General features: G+C 31.1%; 1 protein-coding gene and 1 pseudogene across 1 annotated transcript; one reads left to right on the forward strand and one right to left on the reverse strand.

Moving 5' to 3' along the window:
• The first annotated feature begins 678 nt into the window (after window positions 1–678).
• LOC128156027 (uncharacterized) lies at window positions 679–4,782 on the forward strand (annotated as a pseudogene).
• Window positions 4,783–8,418: 3,636 nt separating this feature from the next.
• LOC128156382 (tenascin-like) lies at window positions 8,419–22,383 on the reverse strand. The gene is made up of 28 exons (XM_052818492.1): window positions 22,344–22,383; window positions 21,625–21,712; window positions 21,440–21,494; window positions 21,148–21,167; window positions 19,839–19,899; window positions 19,715–19,731; window positions 19,078–19,132; window positions 18,963–18,979; window positions 18,743–18,791; window positions 17,735–17,754; window positions 17,293–17,347; window positions 17,166–17,182; window positions 15,858–15,921; window positions 15,726–15,742; window positions 15,526–15,571; window positions 15,187–15,203; window positions 14,001–14,064; window positions 13,885–13,901; window positions 13,048–13,111; window positions 12,936–12,952; window positions 12,764–12,809; window positions 11,270–11,307; window positions 10,619–10,670; window positions 10,297–10,319; window positions 9,077–9,125; window positions 8,877–8,908; window positions 8,742–8,793; window positions 8,419–8,551 (listed from the first exon to the last, which is right to left on the reverse strand). The coding sequence occupies exons 2-28, from the start codon at window positions 21,709–21,711 to the stop codon at window positions 8,541–8,543; spliced, it is 1,062 nt and encodes a 353-aa protein (XP_052674452.1). The 5' UTR covers window position 21,712; window positions 22,344–22,383; the 3' UTR covers window positions 8,419–8,540.
• Between the last annotated feature and the right edge of the window lie 71 nt (window positions 22,384–22,454).

Raw genomic sequence — 22,454 nt, forward strand, 5'->3', positions numbered from 1 at the left:
GACCTCTGATCATATCTCAATAGATCTTTTGTCAATTATGCAAGGTGTAATGTAATTTGTTTTAAGAATAACATTTTTTACCAGTTTATAAAAGTTTTTAGACAGCCAAATTATATTTTGATTTTAATAGATCATTCGACAATTAAGGGGGGGGGGGGAGAACAGTTTATATTTGAGTTTGTTTGGGGGTGGGGGTTCCAAGTCATATATTTGATAATTTTTTAATGTAATTTAAAATAAGACTAAGCCATACTACAGTCATGAACATGAATAGTATAGAACAAAATACAAATTAATACATGTATATATATGATTGCGCCCATGAGAAAAGGGTCCTTATGTCATTTTTTACAAAACAGAGAAACGACGTCATAAACATTGGATGTTTGATCATTATAGCGGCGTATTCCGGCCACATGTAACGTTATACTATAAATGAACGAATAAAAATGTTTATGCTAGGCTATTTTGAATAAAGAATAAAGTTGTGGTAAAAATATGAAACATTGTCTGTATCTTCTCTTATATTTCATTTATTTATCGATTTTTGTTTCGGTTTAAATGCTACACAACCATGGCGACGATAAACAAACTTACGAGGAGCGGATTCAAGAATACATGTACATTTGTAGTCAAATTATGAGAGCAAGCTCTGTATTACTGCTTTCATTCTGTACCATGGATCAGTTTGAGGTATAGAAAATATGTGTACACATTTATTTCAAAGAATTCATTATGAAATCAAACCTTTTATTTATATTTACATCAATTAATAATGATCCACCGACTCGTGACAGACGAACATCCGACATATTGTTGTCGGCTACATGTAATTAGTAGCGAGACATATTTTGCAAGAAAGTATAATAAACTGTATTTAGTTAATCTATAGTTTTACATAAACGATTCTAATATTTAGAAAAAGTAGTGAAATCTATCAGTACTACGATACACGTATGTGTATTTTCATTTATCGTAATAATAATTCTATATCATGAAATAACAGTTGTAAGTTTTGTATAATTTTTCTATTTAATGGTAAAGACCTAGTAAGTTGTCAGAACTTGTGTCCAAACCATTTGTATATGTATTTTATATATATGTATACAATAAAATATGTTCAAATCAAAACACGTATGTGTTTCTTTCTTCGAGTGAATACAAGAGAGATAACTCAGTCATGCATTAACTTGGGGCTCAGGAGGGAAAACTGTATCAATTTAAAAATGACTATCAATTTAATTTTTAAACAGTTATTATTTTTTTAATTCTTTATTTAATCAAAATTAACACGAAACAAAGTCTAATTTAGAAGTCTTCTGTTGATATATCTTTATATGATTTTATTTATTTAAAATAATTTAATTAGATATTTAAAAAAAATTGAAATGTATATTTTACACAATTTAAAAAAATAATAATAATAATTATTTTGATAAAAAACCGAATCAAAATGAAGTTGGATACAAAATAATTGTAATAATTTAATCTATTTATAAAAAAATAAACAAATCCAAATAATTCTATCAAAAAGAAAAATAAACATCGAAAAAAGATACTTGAAAAAAAATCAACAGACGGACGAATGGATAGAATTGTAGATGGATAAATGCATGGATGGATGGATGGATGGATGGATGGATGGATGGATGGATGGATAGAAAGAAAGATAGATAGATAGATAGATAGATAGATAGATAGATAGATAGATAGATAGATAGATAGATAGATAGATAGATAGATAGATAGATAGATAGATAGATAGATAGATAGATAGAAATATAGATAGATAGATAGACCCCCTATTTATTTTTCTTTTGGTAAACGATGTACCAACATAATTGATACAAAGCTGAGACACAACTGTGTATAAAGTTATTATCTTTGTAAACGCAATATTATAAATAGTACATGTAAGTAGTGTTTATGTTGTAAAACAGAAGATGTCTATAATTTCTTTTTTTTCTTGTAAAAACTACTCAAGAGAAAGAAACAACATGTTTGATCAATTATTTATGAGCTAGATTTAGTCAATATTGATACTAAGAAACTATTATATGGCAACGACAACCTACCTTTACATATTAAAAAAACAGTTTTGCTTCTGTGCAAAAGTTTGTTGAAAAATCTTAGAAATTCAAATAGTTTGTCTTTGTTTATACCAAGATTATATTTTCTTTTGTTCTATTTATATGCATGACAATTATTTTATATTCAAAGAGAAGAAGATAGATAGATAGAGAGATAGATAGATAGATAGATAGATAGATAGATAGATAGATAGATAGATAGATAGATAGATAGATAGATAGATAGATAGATATTGTACAATTTTAAAACACACTATACATATATTTTAAACATGTACAATATCCATACTATAATTTAATGTACTACAAAATTTACATTCATGAGAGAGAGAGAGAGAGATTGCAGGAGGGAACTTTTTTTTGTTTTTAAGTAAGTTATTTTTTTAATAGGAATTAGACAGACTAATTGAAGAACATTTTGGGCGCTTGATTGTGACTCGACATGATGATGATCATCATTCTGAAAGTGGCCATGAAGATGAAAATGAAGATGTTGACCATGACGCAACGATCCCTCTCCGAATGTCCGAGTTTGTGGAGACACAGAATGAACATAATTCAGCTGTAGATCTAGAAACAGACGAATGTTTGGATACATTGTGTGTCGCTTCTGATGGTTCGTTTATGAATAGATGCGCATGTACCAAGAACTGCTTTGGAATATTTTCAGATAATGAGATTAAGGAACATATATTTAATATGAGAGAAATGACCAAGGTAGAGAAGGAGTTGTTCATCATGGGCACTCTACAAACTGGTTGTTTTGGACAAACAACACGGAGAAACACCAAGCGAAAACGTGTGCGCTGTACATATAACTTCAAAGGAGAGAGCATATGCAGAGACGCATTTTTGGCAATATATGATGTGTCAGACAAAGTACTGTCAAGTATTGTGACTCATGTGAACATAAATGGAGTTGGTCCTAGAGAACACGGAAACAAGAGGAAAAAGTCAGCTCATGCATTGAAATTTGAGGAGATTGAAAATGCTGTGAAATTTATAAAGAATTATGCAGAAGAGGTCGGCATCCCACAGCCCGAGGCACCCAGAGGCAGCGATAGAATTCCCCCTGTGTACCTGCCAGCATCAGATACCAAGAAAGCAATACACCAAAGGTATGTGAAGTCCTGTGAGGAGTCCAGCATCCGTGCTATGAAAATTTCATCATTTGAAGATCTCTGGCTAAAATGCATTCCACACATCCGGATAAGCACTCCCCGTGATGATGTGTGTCAGAAGTGTGAGTGCCTGCGTAAGAAGATCATGGATGCTAGGACAGAAGATGAGAAACTAACATCCGTAAGAGCTTTCCAGCACCACATTGAAGCAGCTAGGAAAGAACGACAACATTACAGGGAGTACATACAAGAAGCAGTCGAAGAAATGGGGCAGTGGCAAGGCGGGCAGCTTCAGAACGTGCACTACACCTTCGATTTCGCCCAACACTTCCAGCTACCGCACCACGCCAGACAAATGGGACCGACATACTTTGTCATGCTTCGCAGAGTCCAGCTCTTTGGGGTCCGCATTGATAGTGCGTCTATGCAGTTGAACTTTTTGGTTGACGAAAATCAAACAATCGGTAAATAATATCATTTTTTTTTTTACCAAAACGTGTAAATAAAAATGACGCAGTGTATCTTTAAATCTGTTAAATTGAAAAATTTGTTAATTCTTATTTATTTTTTATTTACATATTTTTTTTACCTGTTTTTGCAGAAACTGTATATGTGTAATATGTTATAGTATTGTAATTTAGGCCAAGATGGGACTTTGACCAATGGCGCAAACGCGGTTATTACAGTGTAGCATGTTGGACTACACATTCAACGAATATGGATTTGGGGACAAGTCATGTTGTTTACATGCAGATAACTGCAGTGGTTCCATATTTTCATTATTGTCATTGATATTATTTTTTTTAGTAATTTTTTAATTTAAATTTAAATTCACGTTTATTATTATGATATTTACCTCGTCGTAAAACTTTAACAGTTTTTATTAAAAAAAATTCTTTTCCTTTTTGTGCAGGTCAAAACAAAAATCATTATATGTTGGCGTATCTGTGCTGGAGAGTTCTAATGGGCTTTCACGAAAGAATCTCACTAAAAATGCAGATTCCAGGACACACAAGGTATTGAATTTGTTTCAGTGTAGATATTATTTTGATTTCTGTTTACATTTACATGTATCACACTGGCATAATGATTATGAATATTTGTCTAGATGTCTTGTTGATGGAGGATTTGGCCACATAAGAAAACTTTTCCGCTTAAGTGATGTGGACTCTTTTAATCAGTTGATGGACGTGGTGCAAAAATCAGCCTCCAGCAATGTTGCCATCCCATACAAGCAAGAGGACGGTGGAGCGACTTGGGAATGGCGGGATTGGAAAAGCTTTCTCTCTACCAACTTCAAGGCCGTCAGAAACATAAGAAAGTACCATCACTTTCGGTTTTCTTGCCAAGACCCTGGGTATGTCTTTCTTAAGAAGAGCGTTGATTCAGAGGAGACCAGAGTATCCATCATGAAGAGTCCCATCTCAGATCCTCATGCGAGACCAATATTGATCACGCCACCTGGACTATCCAGAGATCGCCAGACGTACCTCTACAGGAATGTCCGCCCTTACGTCAGGCCACTTCATCAGTAGGAAGTGTGCCAAACTCCTACAGATCTGGAAGAGTGACTGGTGTAACATTATCTTTTAGGTTGTTCGACGCCAGAACTTTTGTTAAATTATGAAATTTTGTTCTGCTGAAATTTTAAATTCCTTGTAAATATGATTGATGTATTTGTGGTTTTTATTGATGTATATAATTTATGTGTACCAGTGTGTTGTCATATATTTGTGATCTATTACTGATAATGAAAATAACATGATTAAAATTAATTACATAACCATGATTAATAAAACTTTACAACACTTGTTTTGCCGCATATCATTATGACGTCACTGACGTTACGCTGCCGAATGCTGCACTGCAGTAAACAAACTTGTTGATATAAATGCATAAAAATATAATTTTAAAGTTGCAGAAGGATCTAAAATTGCATTTTTTGAAATTGTCAACATGTTTACTGTCAAATTCTATGAAAATCTCAAAATGTTTAAAAATTGTCATAAGGACCCTTTTCTCATGGGCGCAATCATATAGGAAGTATTACAAAACATAGATGATTGATCCATATCTGGGTTCTTAAATTGAATCATATATCATGTACATATTATATTACTGTTTCTTTGTTCAAGATATTTCAGATGGTATGTAGGTCATGATCCCAAGTGCTCTTCCTGAAATTAACAAATATCATAAAAACCATTGAGATCCCCACCTTAATCCAAAGATATTATTCCTCCTTTGGTCATGTCGCATCAGATCATTATGGCATGTAAGTCATGACCCTAAGGGGTCACCCTGACCCCCTTAGAATCAGAAATTGTCAATTATCTTTAAATTATTGATGTTTGATTACCCTATCTCTATTTAATCTTTATTATAAATCTCCCGAATGAAATTTGGAGACTTATTGTTTTTGTACGGTTCTTAATAAATGTATTATTATTTATCGTCTTCTCCTTTTTCTTCATTCCCGCTCAGAACTTGTTTCTCAGAGATGGCTGAACAGAATTGTACAAAACTCTAGGATATGATAGGCCTGCATATCTAGTTGCGCACCCTGGTTTGATTTAACTCATTTGAGGTTAGACAACCACTTTTCGGGGGGGGGGGGGGGGGCAAAGGGGGGGGGGGTCTAACATTGAACCTTGTAGGAAGAATCGTAGACTCTTGATAACTTGGTAACGGACAAAGATAATAATATAGGGTTTTCATAATCATATATTGACTGTTACTGGCAATAAATAGGGTTTATTAGATCTGACCCCTGGGGTTATCCCCATCCCCAGGAATTTGAAATTACCATATATCTAAGAAACTGGTATACCCATGACCCCTAAACCATATATATTCATGTTTCTGATGTCAAGGGGCATCAAATGTTATGTAGGTCATGGGGCCTGTGGATGGTCCCGACCCCCTCAAACAGCAAGTCCCTGAATATATTCCAAACAATTGAGATCCCCACCCTTAAACCATATATATTTTTGTTTCTTGTGTCAAGGGGCATCAAACAGTATGTAGGTCATGGGACCCGGGGGTGGTCATGACCCCCTCGAACAGGAAGTGCATGAATATCTCGAAAATGGTTGAGATCCCCACCCCTTAACCATATATATTCTTGATCCTTAAAGGTCATCAAAAGGTATGTAGGTAATGGGCCTCAGGGTTAAATTCAATTTTTCAAAACTGTAATGTACATCTATGGAACAGTTCCTATCATATCCCAAGATATGATGTGTCTATCTATAAAATCATAAAAGGAGTTCTAGGATCTATGTTTTTTTTGAAGTGATAAACGTCAATTTTCTGCTACTTTTTGACTCCCTGGATGCAATTTAAATTTTTAAAACCTTACTGCACATCTATAGAACAGTCCCTATCATATCCCAAGCTATGAAGTGTCTATCCATTAAATCATAAGAGGAGCTCTTGAGGAATACTTTATAATTTCTAGTTCTAGAATGTCAGAGTGTCTCCAAGGGGGCATAATCTATATACAATTTTACGCACAATGACACAAAGAGCAAGAATAAATTATATGGTTTAGGGATGAGGATCTCAGATCTCAGAAGTTAACAAAATATACAGTGTATCATCATTTCCTATTTCATAAAGGCGGGGGGGGGGGGGGGTTAAAGACAACACCTGGGGGTCATTAATGTACTTTACACCATTTCATGCCTCATAATGACATTAGAAGATATTTTGTATTTTCCTGTTTTGTGGGGTCAGAACAGTCCCATAAGGCCATGGCCTTCATTGTATTTGATGCATTATAATGCATTGAGAAAGAAACACTCCTTCCTTCCTATTATAACTCATATAAAAATGATAAAAGTCTACACTTACTTACATGTCATACACAAAATTGTTTATACAGGGTCAATATAGGGTCACTCAATAGTGCAAGTCTGACAGATGAAAAAATACCTTTTGCAATTAAAATGACATAAACTTTACAAATGCGATAGGATAGGTAACGATGATAAGCTTATTCAAATATTTAAAGATAATAATACAGTATGCTGTCAAAGGGAGATCACATTTAGAAAGTGAAAGAACTTATGTATGCTGGCATCTCATTATATTGTGCTACTGCTACTACATGTATTATGCTTACCTATATAGCTGATCTTAACTAATCATTTTCTGCATATGGAAAACACATAGATGCATGTATACACGTGAACCCATCTAACTGAAGACCTGGGTAAAACTAGTACCCGCTAATGAAACCTGCAGACCTGTGTTGTGTACGTAACTTCAGACAAAGATCAGTTTTATGTAACCTGCATGCATTTTTGATGACCTATTCTTCAAATCCACTTGCACTATTTTATTAGGTAAATAACAGCGTTAATGTGGTGCAGGACACCTGCATATTGTGATGTATACTTCCTATTGAGATAAACAATAAAGTATATTAAATATCAATTAAATATTTACCCCCCAAATAATGTTACCTAACATTGAAGCGCAATGGGTTAGAGCGATTACATGTCTGTAAGAGCATTGGTGTCCAAGGTGTATTTTTGGTAATTTTACTGTTGATATAAATGAATTTTTATGGGGAGGGGAGGGGGGTCTGGACCCCTCACTCCAATTCTTTCTTTAAATCTGTGCACACGATGATGTACATGTAGGCACACGGAAGCAAATCTAAAACTGGCAACCGCCACGGGGAGGGGGCATAATTTAATTTTCAATTTTGTTTGTAATAATTATATAGACCATTATACTTTCTATGACATGAAATGTTAAGATTATTAATTAACTGAAAATTCACTGCAAACAGTTCAACCCCAAATTGCACATAAAGTGCTGCCCATGTGTATTATCATATGAGAAGGGATCTCATCCTTCAATTATGAAAATTATAATTTTTAAATATCTTGCATTTGGCCTTCATTTTAACCACTGGTACAAAACAGTGTTATTTAAGGGCAAACACTTGGTGCGGGTCTAATGACAGCATCTAGTTTAGGTTGCTGAAGATTGATCGATAATCTGCATGTTTACAACTAGATCGAATAAATTTCAGTCCTGTCTGTTTCTGTACAGCTGTGAATTACAATCAATTTTCGTAAAAAATAGAGGGAATCACACTTAGTGGGCTTCACGTGACCAACCAAGTTCGTATCCCAGTTAACTTTTTTAAATTACTGTTTATTTCTTAATTACTGTGAACAATACGATGTTAGTAATGTATGAACAAAATTTATTACGTTTTAAATTCCATTTCACGTTTTTTTCTATCGGTTGTAAAGAATACGTTGATGTCTTTCTTTTTTGAATTGTCTTCCGTTCCGTTGACTCGTTATTTCTAGCCAGCTGCTGGAATTATAAATAGTTCACACTATTATTATGTTATGCTTATAAAAAGGTCATTTATAATATCAACGGTTTTGTCACTCGCTATTTTGTAGCTAGTATCAGTAATATATACAATGTTGTATTTAAAACCCTTACAATGTTAATAAACACATAGTAGTATATCTGTTTTAAACTGGACAAAATTACTAACTTTGTACACAGCGCCCACTGACACATCGCTGTAAGAGAGGACACTGGCTGCTCTGTAAAAGGAATACAATTTATTTATTATTGCAAGACAACTCAATTTTAAAAATTAACGTCTAAGTAATGCAAAAACACTTACATATTGGCAGGTTCGTGGTTGTAATGTTACATCTGGAACAGGAAAAACATTCCGTTATTACTAAACAAACGATATATAACATGAAAATCAAAATAATTTGTATGGTTTATAATATTCATCAGATGCCCCCTTTACCCTTGAATTTGCAGATAGAAAACAAACTTCAAATGATTTTAAACATACTTTCTGAAAAATCATACCTCTCACACACAGTCCCATACGACAGTTGTAGCCGAGTTGACAGGATCTCTAAATTAGAAAGTGTCGCTATATATAAATAGTGCCTATTTAGGAGGGTAACAGTTGAAATTGACACCCCGAGAAAACCATTGTCAACCGACGCGAAGCGGAGGTTGACAATGGTTTTCGAAGGGTGTCAAAGCTATTTATAAGCTATTAAGCTTATAAAATACATTTAAACCCATTTAGACTCAACAGATAGCCAATGCAGGAAATAACCTAAAAAATCTATTAATGTGCTCAGTGATGAAAATAATAAGTCAATAATATTTGCACATTTGTATATATATATATATATATATATATATATATATATATATATATATATATATATATATATATATATATATATATATTTATATATATATATATATATATATATATATATATATATATATATATATATATATATATATATATATATATATATATATATATATATATATATATATATATTACATTATGTGGGAAAAGTAGTAATTGTATTTTGGATATCAAGCACTCCGAAAGAAAATAGAATATCTGATTTTATTTGATCTAGTCAATAAGTAACCTTATCTGGCGTCCCGGGTTTCCGTCATTGTGAACCATGCACGGTAATAATGAAAACTTTTTACATGTACTACTAACTTATGATTCCGGTACAAATGTGAGCAAATACGATGTTGCACAAAGCCAGTACAGTAGACCAGACTGAGGTTAAAGGCCTAAGATATTAAGCATGATATAAAATGGGGCATTCCTACAAACTGTGCATGCGTCACCTTGACGTTACCGTGCTTCGTGATGAACAGACATGTTGTTTTAAAAACGAGTAAAAAGTACCGTTCCATTAAATGGACTGAAACTTAACTTAAAAGTGTTGGTGCATTTATCAATCTGTTAGCTAAGACTTTATTTCAAAAATATATAACAAACAGCATCTTTTAATTGACCCTCAAAAGAAGAAAGTTTAACACGGGATTATCCAAACGTCAACTATATAAAAAAAAATAATATTAATAAAATATAAATCTAATCTTTTGATGATACAATGTCTCATAGAAAAATCTGTCTTTAAAAAGTTTGCTACATACTGTATCAAAATTTGCTTTAATATTTGTGGGTTGTTTTTTTTTTTTACAGTTGTTGATACTTTTTGCCTCTGCTTCTCAAAGAGATTGATTTAACTTTTAATTACCTGTGGTCCGCAATCAGATTCATCTTAAATAAAGAAAAATAACGTACATTATGATTTAATAATATCTTTATTTTAACATAGTAGTATTGTCAGAAGAAATTGATACTATCTAATTAGCGAAAATAGTGTTGTAAAAATAAACTTAAAATAGTACGCCTCGCCATTACTTCAAGATAAATTCCTTAAATAAGAGGAGTATTGAAAGTTGAATTTCAAAGATCTTAAATGTCAAAGCTATTTTCTGTAAAACTAATTCTTTCTTGGCTTTATCGTTGTTCTTTCTATTGCATTTAAGCACAGGAAAACAATCATTTTATCGTACCATTTGGAATGCACTGCCTATTCACACATCTATATCCTCTGTTGCAATGTAGCTTTGTTGAAAAAAAGAAAAATACTTCAAAGATAAAATAATCATAGTAGTGTCCAAAGATAGAACATATAAAATAATAACATAGAGGTATATGTAAGGTTTCAAACGAACTAGATTATAAACATAAATAGACTGCCTTTATACTTTAATGCTGTAAGATAGTAGGGTTAAATGAAGAAGAAAAAAGTCAGCCATTGGAACAAAGATATGGTGTGCATGTACATTGATGTAGTGTATTCGTTCCATTTTGACAGACGTTTTATTATCTATGTTATTTAATATATTGCACATACATTTGATGTTGTTGATATTAATTCAAGAACGGAGTAACTTGTACACGGGGTGTGTTTACATTTAGGTTGAATGTAACTTGTTAAATTGTGCTAGTCTATTTAGTAATCGAAATCATGGGAGATGGATGGAGAAGTAAAAACATTGTGCTTCAGAAGTATACTAGTAAATCAGCGATATAAATACATGAAATGTAGTGTGCATGATCCTTGTTTGAAATATATAATACATTAAGACCTTACCTGGCGGCTTGTGAATATGGTCTAGGGATCAACATGAACATTCCGATTTGATAGATTGAAAACTTACCCCAAGATACTGGTTACAGGCGGTTGGTGTGGGATTGACTGGAAAAATAAACACTTGCTAGAAGAAATATTCAACGCAATCAATTTCTTTAATTGTAATGACCTTATTGTTCTTCGTGATATTTTAAAAACCAAAACCAACCCCGGTCACACGAGTTTAAACGATTATCTCAGTAAACTGTGATGTGAATAGTTTATAGAGCGGCACTTTTGTTGTATAAAGAAAAAATCATAAAAGAATAAATACCCGTGCATAAATAACACAACGGTAACATTTACAGTGTAACCAAAGACACACACACACACACACACACACACACACACACACACACACACACATATATATATATATATATATATATATATATATATATATATATATATATATATATATATATATATATATATATATATATGTTAAACACTGCTTCAATTGTTGACAAGTTTAAAGCCAAGGCGTTTCCTTTGATAAGCTCCATTACTATATGGAACATAATTCCCCCTATCTTTGCAATTTCCTCATTATCTCAACTAAATAAATGGAGTAGGTGACCATTGATCTAGATTAAAAATCCTTTTTAACCTTCTATTGTTTTAATGGATGTTAATCTAGTTAATCTGCTCCTTGACAGCCTAATAACACTACATATTTGGTCAACCCGGAGGTCTTATCAATACGCCAAAGAAATCACCAATGCCAAAATCTTAAATGATAGTTTAAAATATGCGTTTCTGTTTTGTTTAATGTGTGGGTGGGTGGGTGGATGTGTGTGTGTGTTTTGTTGTTTTTTTGGGGGGCGTAGGAAATATTTTATATGGAATAAATAAATGACCGAGAGACGACAAAAACAATATTTTAAATGAAATATTCTGAAAAAAAATTCACACATCAGTGAGAAAAGTTAGAGGAAATTTTTAACTCAACAAAATTTTGTATGTAAAATATACGTTTTTTTAAACACAGAAATGCATAAAATATGTATCTTGGTGCATGTTCAATGACAATTTTCTTTTTCTGGAAGAAATGTATGTGTTAATGAAAATGATGAGGTTTTACATCTGCGATAAAAATATACATTCTTGACGTCATAAATTGCGTAGCCTTGCAAAATAAAATGATACCATTTTTCTTTCTTCTTTCCAGAAATAAATAAAGCAAGGATTTCATAAAACAGAATTACAAAAGAACAACACAAATTTATCTCATAAAAGTTTTGTGCAGTTTGTGTTATTTTCTGACAATCTTTACAGATCCTGTATAACGTATCATAGATAAGCGGCGCGATAAGTCTAAGTTATGTAAGATTGGCCATCAGCAAAGCCAAAAATCTACAACCAGCAGACAAATTTTGATTGGAAAAACTTTGTAGATGTTTTGGCTCAAGTGGTTTAGGATTAACACTCATTTACATAGTGTCCTAAACCCGCAAAGATAGATGAAAAGCAGTAATAATAATTTAGATACAGTCAAATTTTTTAAAAAAGAATACTTTACCTATACATGTTCCCTGCAGGCACCTGCCATTAGGGCACTCATAGTCCTGTTATATAAAAATGTTTGAATTACCTGCAATTCTATTTAAGTGTAAGTTATTAGAAATTGCAATCTTTCTTCTCATGGTAGAAAAATTTATATCTTGCGATTAATTGCTCAATTTGCTACGTACTCTTCGACACCTTGGGGCTGAAAAGAAGTATGAAACGACAAAAATTACCGGAAAATATGTGAAATAAATCGTTTATCTGTTTGGATGCACCTATAAAAACTTGTATTCTTACGGTTAATATCATTTGGCACACATTGTCCGAGTCGACAACGCTGGTTGCGTGAACACTGTAAGTCCTAGAACAAAAATAATCTCATATAACATTAAGTGTATTGCTGTTCATTGTGACTATTTCGATTCTACATAACATTCAAAATTATTGCTCTTGACTTGGCAATAATATTCAAAATAGAAATGTTGGTAAAGTTAAACGCCTAATATGGCATATTTTAAATGATAAAAGCTGAAATTCCTACTGAAAATGTAGGCAGCCAGAACCGATATTTTTGTTTAAATGCATTTATGATTTGTCACGTTCGCACAATTGCCTTATTCTGTCTCTGCTGTCCATTTATTAAAATATAAATTCTCTTTTACGTTTCATTGTCAAATAAAATAATTCTATTGTGTTTCATAAAACATGTTACCTTTGAAAGCCAAGAGCTACTGTGTTAAAAAAACACGATTATTTTTCATAGTTGCTAGCTTGAAATTCATGCAATGGAAGCCTCGAATTTCTTCGGAGCATTTATGTCATATATTTGCATATCAAAGTTCAAACCTCGTTCATCCCTGTTCTAATATCTAGCTTTTAGTATAGTACATACGTTAAACTATTACATGTTTAGACATTGCTTTGCTTTTACAACACTTTCACAAGATTAGAGTATACATCACTAATGCTTTTTTGAAGGATACCTAACTTTATTTTTGCCATTAGGGCACTCAAAATTCTGTGATTTGAAAATATTTTTCTAGCAATTTTTTAAAACTTTAGTGACACAAAATTAAAATTCTTTATAGAATTTTTTTTATCTTGCAATTAAACTTTAATTGACTGACTACGTACGCTTCGACACCTTGGAGCTAAAAGAAAAGACAAAACAACAAAATTACCCAAAAAAAAACGTGAAATAAATCAATTATCTGTATGGATGCACATATAAAAAAAATTGTCATTCTTACGGTTAATGTCATTTGGCACACATTGTCCGAGTCGACAACGCTGGTTGCGTGAACACTGTAAATCCTAAAACAAAAATATGTGTCATATTACACAAATGTATTGCTATTTAATGTAGCTATTCAAATTCCACATTATATCAAAAGATATTGTTCTTGACTAGGGTTTTTAAATTAATATCTATGATAAAAACTTTTGTAAAGTTGAACACCCAATTATGCATATTTTTTACTGACAGCAATTTTCAGTTTCATTTTAATCTTATTCCATTTATTGTCTTACAATTTTAGCCTCAATACTTAAAATCGAATTTTAATTGACAGAATATTAAAACGTTGAAGACATATCTCTCTCTCTCTCTCTCTCTCTCTCTCTCTCTCTCTCTCTCTCTCTCTCTCTCTCTCTCTCTCTCTCTCTCTTTGATCCCTTGAAATCGGTGTTGCGAATTAATATTTTAAAAATGCCTCTTCATCTTTCTGTTGTCCAGTGATTGAAATATAAATTCTATATCATGTTTAATTGTCAAATGAAAAATCTCAATAATACATGTAGCTTTCAAATAAAATTTTCATATAATCTTTGGCAATGCAAAACATGAATGTTTTAAAAGCTAAGAGCTGTGCGATATAAAAACACGATTATTTTTTATAGTTGCTGGCCTGAAGATCATGTAGTGGAAGCTTCAATTTTCTTCAGAGTATGTTTTAAATTTTAAACCTCGTTGATCTAATATCAATTGTTATAGTATATACACTATACTATTACATATCTATACACATCAGTTTAGCTTTTACAAAATTTACAATATTATTGTTTTTTGAATTTTGTAATCCATTGAAGGTCTTACTTTACAATGTATTTGTAATTGAGGCAAATTTCTTGCTATTATGTATTATGCATTTTGTTTAATACAGTTAATACAGGTTTTTTCGTACTCGTAAACAGATTTCTTATAAATGCCACCCTTAAAATTTTATATCATATACAGTATCAAACTTAAAAAGTGATAGTAATCTTAAAACTATAACTAACAGACTTGTCGCTGCACCTACAAGATGTCAGATAAATCCATTGAGACTTCAGTCATCAAAATAAATACCATATTTTGGCAGAGAAATGCCAACATGCTATTTTTTGTAGTTATTCAGAGAAGTTTCTGAACGTTGTTTTTCTTATATTTATACTTACAAACGTGCATTCACCCCCTGAAAATTAATAACAATTATTTCAATTTATTATACAGGTAAACAAAAGCACACCATTCGATGTTTTTATCATATAACGCATAATGGAAGTATAAAAATTTTACGCCTCCATGCAAACGGTGTTTAAGAGATCATTGAAAGCAACATATGATACAAAAAAATCAGAATATTTATAAGTAGCAATAAAGATATTATACAATATACGAAAGAAAATGATAAAGAAAAAATGTATTAGGATTAAGATTTAATTTCTATATAGTTTGGATAGAAGAAACTTTGATCATTAATGAGTTGGACGAAAAATTGAAAAAAAATATTTCACCCGTGCATCTTCCTCGCTGACAACGGCCTCTAAGGCACTCATAATCCTGAATTTAAATAGATATGAATTAGTCTTTATTAATTTAGAAAGCCTTTTAATAATAATTGGTGTTTCATTCGATGCAAATACTTTTTTATATATTTTTTTTATTTCTTCTATAATATTGACTGTGTTAATCAAAGTATTAAGTATGTACGTACTCTGCGGCACTCTGGAACTAAAATAAAAGTGTCCAAGCATGAACATTTAAATTAAACAGGTAAATATTAAAAGAGTGACGGATAACCAAACAGCAAACGTTACGTTCGTCCTTGCATGCTACAAAAACCTACTCATAACAACGTCTCCAATACATTTTCCACGTCGACATGCATTGTTGAAGGGACAGTCAGAAACCTATAATAAAATGGTATATTCATTGCTTTTAAAGAAATTATGCTTTGGTATCTGACAAATAATGATAATGTTATTCTGAGGAAGAAATAATTATATTTTAAACATATTTTATTAGCTTTCAGACAAAAATAATGAAATTTATCATATTCTTATGTGAAGTACAATAATTTGTTCATTTTTTACAATGCCAGTTATGAAGGGATAAAGTGTCTCTCTTAGATGATTCGTTATGCAAAGGCATGCTATATATGTATGGTCAATTCTTACTGATGACAAACAGGTTTATAAAACAAGATTATCAACAGTCTCGATTGGGGTGTTCATTTGGCAAGTTCTATGGTCGATACAAAGACCTTGTTGGCAAATAAAATCTTTCGCTAGGTCGAATTCTGACTGACGTTTTTTTATAATTATGGTTAGGCAATTATTATGTACCAAATTGTATACGGATTTTTTCCTTTTCTCCGAATACGACAAAGAGCACAGGGCGGGTGTGACCAGTCAGCAGAGAATGTTAACTCCTCAATTGCGCCTGATCCTATTTCTAATTTTTAGAGGTTTGTGTTTTTTCTGCTCCTGGTTTGAATTTTCCTTTGGACTTTTGATTTTGAATACTGTTCGTTATTACCACAATTTCATGTTTTGATTTTCTTTATATGTGCTCTACTAGTATTGTAGAATCATTTTAATAAATGACTAGTGAATTAATATATTGTATTTTTCAAACACTTTCTGAAGTAATAAGAAATTTTCAAAACATTACAGTATTTTTACAATTCTCGTACTTTAAGATATAAAGTTCCTAAGGTTTAAAAATCAATATTTATTTAAAAACTCGTGTGTATGCGTGCAAATACCAAAGCAAATTTATTAATTAACAAATGGTTATTTTTAAAAGCCAAAAAATACCACTGTACTGACACCGAGGGCTCTCTCTTAAATAAAGAACTTACGTAAAGTAATTCACATATTTATTATAAAGGAAGGATTTACGGGGAGCAACATTTTTACAAAAATATCTATTTATATTTCCATAGCTACATGTATACTTATGGTTAATAATCATTAGATTAAAGCGTTAATTTGTTCGAGATTTATAGTTATTTATAAATTTGGTGGCATGTCGTAAGTTATTTTCTAACACACAATCTAGATAGTGTATAGTTGAAAGTCTAAACATCTAACATAGTGTTAGTAGCTTATGACTGCAGTTAATATACGTGTTTAAATTGCTGTCAACTTACACTTCGACAGTTTTGACCTGAAAAAAAGAATACAAATTAGACTCTACATAAATGTCTAAATATTTGAATGTTATAGTTAAATTAAGAAATGTAAATGAAAGTAATTCTAACAAATATCCCTTATTACCGTCGATTACACATCTTCCAAATTCACACCTTTCAATAAAGCTACATTGGTCATTCTGAAATATAAACGAAATATTTTCAACCAAAATAATGAATACTCGTCGATATAGTATAGATGATATTACAAAGAGTACAATAAATGTCGAAGGGGAAATAATACGTAGAAATGAAACATATAATAACAAATAAACTCTCAATCATTTTAATTTATAATTTAATGTCAATGAAAACTACTAATTGAGATCCTGACTATATGATATTATTCATTCGACTCTCTTTCCGAGAAACATAAAATGACAAGTTAATGGAACTTAAACAAGAAAAAAAAACGCGAACAAGTACATTTCATTCAAATCGACTTTTAAACATTTCTCTAATTTTTTTGCCATACATGATTTAAATAAGCAGTTTCTGATATAAACAAAACACAATTTTATACTTACAGTTCTACACGTATCTCCTCCTAAAAATAAATAAAGAAATATTTAATATTTCGGAAATTTTTGTGGAAGAGAAGGGAGTATATGGTGTTTTGTTTTTGTTTTTTTGTTTTTTTTTTATAAGAAATCGATTTTGCAGCATGGTTCAACAGTCAACACTTTTATAAGTCTGCTAGGCTCAGGGTGATAAAGTTTGAGTTTTGTCTTTATTACCTTAACTATTTCTCTGCGTAAAATATTTTGGGAAAACTTTGTTTGCTAGATTCTGTAGAAGAAAGTTGATCATCGATAAATTAAAGTTCTCCAAAACTTTTTTTTACTTGCTGACCAAAGAGCCTCATTCACATACACACTATGTTCACATGTAGCGTCCTTATTGCTTCTTTTAAAAATGCTGCGTTTTGCTTTCTAAAGTCTTTTTGGTGCTTCATGCGGATTATGAGGTGACAACATTGCAAAAAATATACCTAGCTCACGTAACTTTAAAAAAAAAATGAACTGATCGTAATAGGTAAATTTCACCAAATTACTGTTAATGTACATTAGTACGTTTGCTAAAAGAAACAGCCAACTCGTCTCCTCTTAGAGTTTCAGTTTGACATAATCATGAAAATTGTGTTCAGTCCGGTTTTTTTAGGTCGCTGTAGGTTTCGACCAATCTATAAACGGGGTGTGTATATTTCAGTCATTTTCTAAAAGGGCTAAGAATTAACTATACTTTTCCGTAAGAAATACAGGGAATTATACTCGGTAGATGTAAGTATTGTATTATCTTTACCCGATCAACTATACAAAAACAAGTCTTTGATTTACCTTTTTGGCATATATCAATCATAGTGTAGCTAGATACCAAATTATGGATCCTATTATATATGCATTTATGAGACTAAAATGGATACATCTCAATAGGAAAATATTGGATTGAATTTAGGCCCAAATGCAAACCTATATCTTCGACATAGACAGGCTGAATACAGTTTAATTATGGGGGAAATGAAACAAAAACCGTACCTACACAAGTAGTTCCTCCGATACACCAACCATTCGGACACTCAAAATCCTATGATAATTTTAACAATATGTATTTCATTAGTATAAGATATTTACCTTTGTGTACACATTGTTTAAAAAACTATTATTCTTGGAATCTCTCGATTTATTTTATTGTAAAAATAAAGCAATGTTTCAATTTTTTATCATTTGTACTATTGTAAATTACTTGTGTACCTACGTTTTGACAACCTTGAGCTGAAAAAATCAGAACAGATAAATTTTTGAAACTTGAATGATCTAAAAGTGTAAATTACAATAATGTTAAATAATATTAAATTACAAATCATACTCACTACCGATAACACATCTTCCAAACCGACATTGTTCGTTGATTGAACAATCGTTATTCTAAAAAAAGACATCGATGGTAGTGTTGAGTATTATATCGAGACTTCAAAAGAAAATGACTGCATTTATTTGTCGTTATCAGATTCTCAATCAAATTTCAGACTTAACTGGTAACTCAAGTGGTCAAAAAATCAAATTTCAAAATCAAATGGAAAATCGAATAGTGCGTGCGCACATTTAAAAGAGTAAGAATGAATTTAACGATCTCTAATCCTGTTCAAAAAACTTAAACTCTTCGAGAGTCTTTTTTTTATCAATGGTTAGGGATTTATATTAAAGGTTCCAATGAATCTTTTATGTTGTTGCATATTAACATGTTTGGCTTGAGGTATCATGCAAAGCATCAAACATTCAAATTATGAATTAATGTCGCTTGTGAGCCAATTAAAAGTTAAACAAAATGCTCTGTCTTCCCAAAATTTCTGACTACCATAATACAAGTAATAAGATTTTTTTTTCATTTTCAGTTAATCAATACTTTGAGGTTTAATGTTAGAGAATCATAAATTTAATAACTCTTTAAATATTTTAAAGGCAATATCCCTGCTATATTTGATTCCTGTTTATGAAATGTCCACCTACTGTTTCACACATTGGAGCTGAAAAAATATATAATTTAACGTTGAAAAGTTAAAACATGTTAATTATGTTTAATTGACGAGAAAAGTAGTTCAGTATACGTATTTTTATCAAACATAATGCTTACATGTATTTCTCATTACACATCTTCTAAGTTCACACCTTTCATTGATAGAACAATCTTCATCCTGTAAATATTCATTTGAAAATTCCAAAAGCAGTATTTAGATATTTAGAATTACAGTTTTAGAACTAATAAAGAGATAATTTGAAAAAAAAAAACAAAATGTCTATAGGCTAAATAAATAATTTTGCATATGTTCCATTATCCAATATTATAGCTCGAGGGTATATTCCTTTCTCATTATTCAATGAAATTCAAATTAAACATGACCATAGTTAATTTTGTTTAAAAAAATCATTTAAGATAAAATACATTTTTCTTTTAGTTTTCTTTTCTTTTATTTTTTTTTTTTCTTATTTGGAGTAAGATTTAGCTGCAGCCAGGCAAAATCACACTAACACAGATATAGTAAACACAATTTTGTCAGATGGAAGGTTCACGCATTGCAAGTAATTAATTATCCGTTAAATTCAGCAGAAAATCAAGTTTCCTCAATAGGAAGCTAGCATGTGATATAGTCCTCGTTGCAATATTTACATTTCCATGTGGCTATGAAATGGAAGGGAAACAAAATATTTTTAAGCTGACCCGCAGCTGAATACTATTTTCTCTTTTTAATTTGAATGATTCACTTTTCAACATCAAATGCTTTTTAAAGTTCATATTTTCATTATGATATGTAAAATACGTGGAAATCGTGACAAAATTCGATATTTGATAAATTATGTCTCTTTAAGGTATACAAAACGCCTGTCAAAGGAAAAGTTTCCATTTTACCGACCCAACCTTACGAGATGCTCCACATTTCAATCGTAGCTACTAACGTTATACTATAAATGAGATTTCCTCTTGATTCGATGAAATTTTTGTACAAGCATATTACTATTATAACTTTTGTTTTCATTCACCTTTTTTTTTATTTGTCAAAAAATGTTGCGATTTGTCAATCTATCTATCTATCTATCTATCTATCTATCTATCTATCTTTCTCGATCATCTATATATCACGTGAGTGTGTCTGCGTGTCCTAATCTGATTTGGATATGCCCTATGCAAGTATGATACTTTTTAATATTGACATACATTGATAATTTAAATTGCTGGCAGATTTTTATTATCTTCTTTTTTAATTTACAAGTAATACAATTTTATTGTAACCCTCATAGTGGTATTTGCTGATCCTTAGCTTCGGTTTGAGTGAAATCTACCCAAAATTGTTTTTGCTAATTTTAATTTGATATAACCCGGTGCCAATTCTTAAGAGAAAGTTGATTTGTTTTAAAAATAAATTGTGAGTGTCGTTCGTACTTACGTACGTGCACGCATTTCCTCCTAAAAAGAAAAGGAACGTTCAGAAGGATTTTCAAAAAAAAAAGAGTTTCTTTGATTTTATTTAATTTTCTGGCAGTAAAATTAGTTGTAATACTTTTAAAGTTTGAGATAATATCTGTCCCAATGTCTTATTTAGTTTAAACCAAGAAATAACCGGTTGTAATTAACTTGAATTAAATGTAACGAAGCAATGATTATAATTTTCAAGTTTCTGTCAAACACATGTATCTTACATTAACGCAATTAATGAATGTAAGAGATAAAATGCTTACCCCGGGGAACACATAGTCCACGATGGCATCGCTCATTTCCTGAACAGTCAAAATCCTGTTTTAAAGATTTATTCACACATTTAAAAGAATAAAAGAAATATACTGATTTACAGTCTATTAAACTGAAAAATTTAAAGTTTCATTTAGTGAATAAAATATAATGTGAATAGTTAACAAATACGTACAATAAAACATCTTCGCGATTGGCCTTCAACCAGTACAGTTGCTCCTACGACGAACACAAATCCCACGAACATTTTCAGCATGTTCATACTAGTTAAAGAAAATAAACATCTTTGATTCTAAACCTTTAATTTTCCAATAAGAGTTAGTTTTAACGCAGTTCTAAATTATACTAAGCTAAGGTATTATATATTTTTGCGTTTTCTTCTTAGCAAAAAGAAATAATCAAATTACACATTGCAAACCTTCTTTCTACAGGCTTGATCAGCTTTTTAAAATAATAGTTAAAGGTGGTAATATCATTTCCCAACATTTTCCCATGATTTTTATTCTCCATATCTTCAGTGTGTGAACAACATTTTTTGGTTCATTTAAAACAGTTTTTTTAACATTTCAGATATGAAAAAAGGGTCTCAAAATTAAATGGAAAGGTACCCTATTATAACGTTTTGTATGATACATTGTACATCAAGTGCATTGTTCCAAAACAAATATTTTTGAAATAGACATTTATTTTTTAGTGCAACAATTTTTGATTAAACAGCGAAATATATGGTTTTAACATATTTTATTACACATTATAATTGTTACTATTTCATCTATAATTTACAAAGTGTTTAAATATATTGCAACATTTAATCAAAACATGAACAAATGTTTTAATTTGAATAATGATTTTTTTACAACTGTGGTTTTAAAAACATACATGTAAACACTATACCTGTCTTAAGGTTCATAGCAATGAATGTTTAGTGTCTCTTGAGAAATTCACGTTCGTTTTATTGCAAAGAGGATACTGATATATTATGATCTATGTTGACAATAATGTAAC

Source organism: Crassostrea angulata, chromosome 7 (genome assembly GCF_025612915.1).
Source record: "Crassostrea angulata isolate pt1a10 chromosome 7, ASM2561291v2, whole genome shotgun sequence".
NCBI lineage: Eukaryota > Metazoa > Mollusca > Bivalvia > Ostreida > Ostreidae > Magallana > Magallana angulata.

Coding starts and splice junctions, on each gene's coding strand:
- LOC128156382 (XM_052818492.1), bottom strand. CDS start 21,711: ATGAACATGCTGAAAATGTTCGTGGGATTTGTGTTCGTCGTAGGAGCA. Junction 9,126..10,296: donor AATCTGATTGCGGACCACAG/GTAATTAAAAGT, acceptor TTTCTAATTTAG/AGATCCTGTCAACTCGGCTA. Junction 8,909..9,076: donor TATGGGACTGTGTGTGAGAG/GTATGATTTTTC, acceptor TTCCTGTTCCAG/ATGTAACATTACAACCACGA.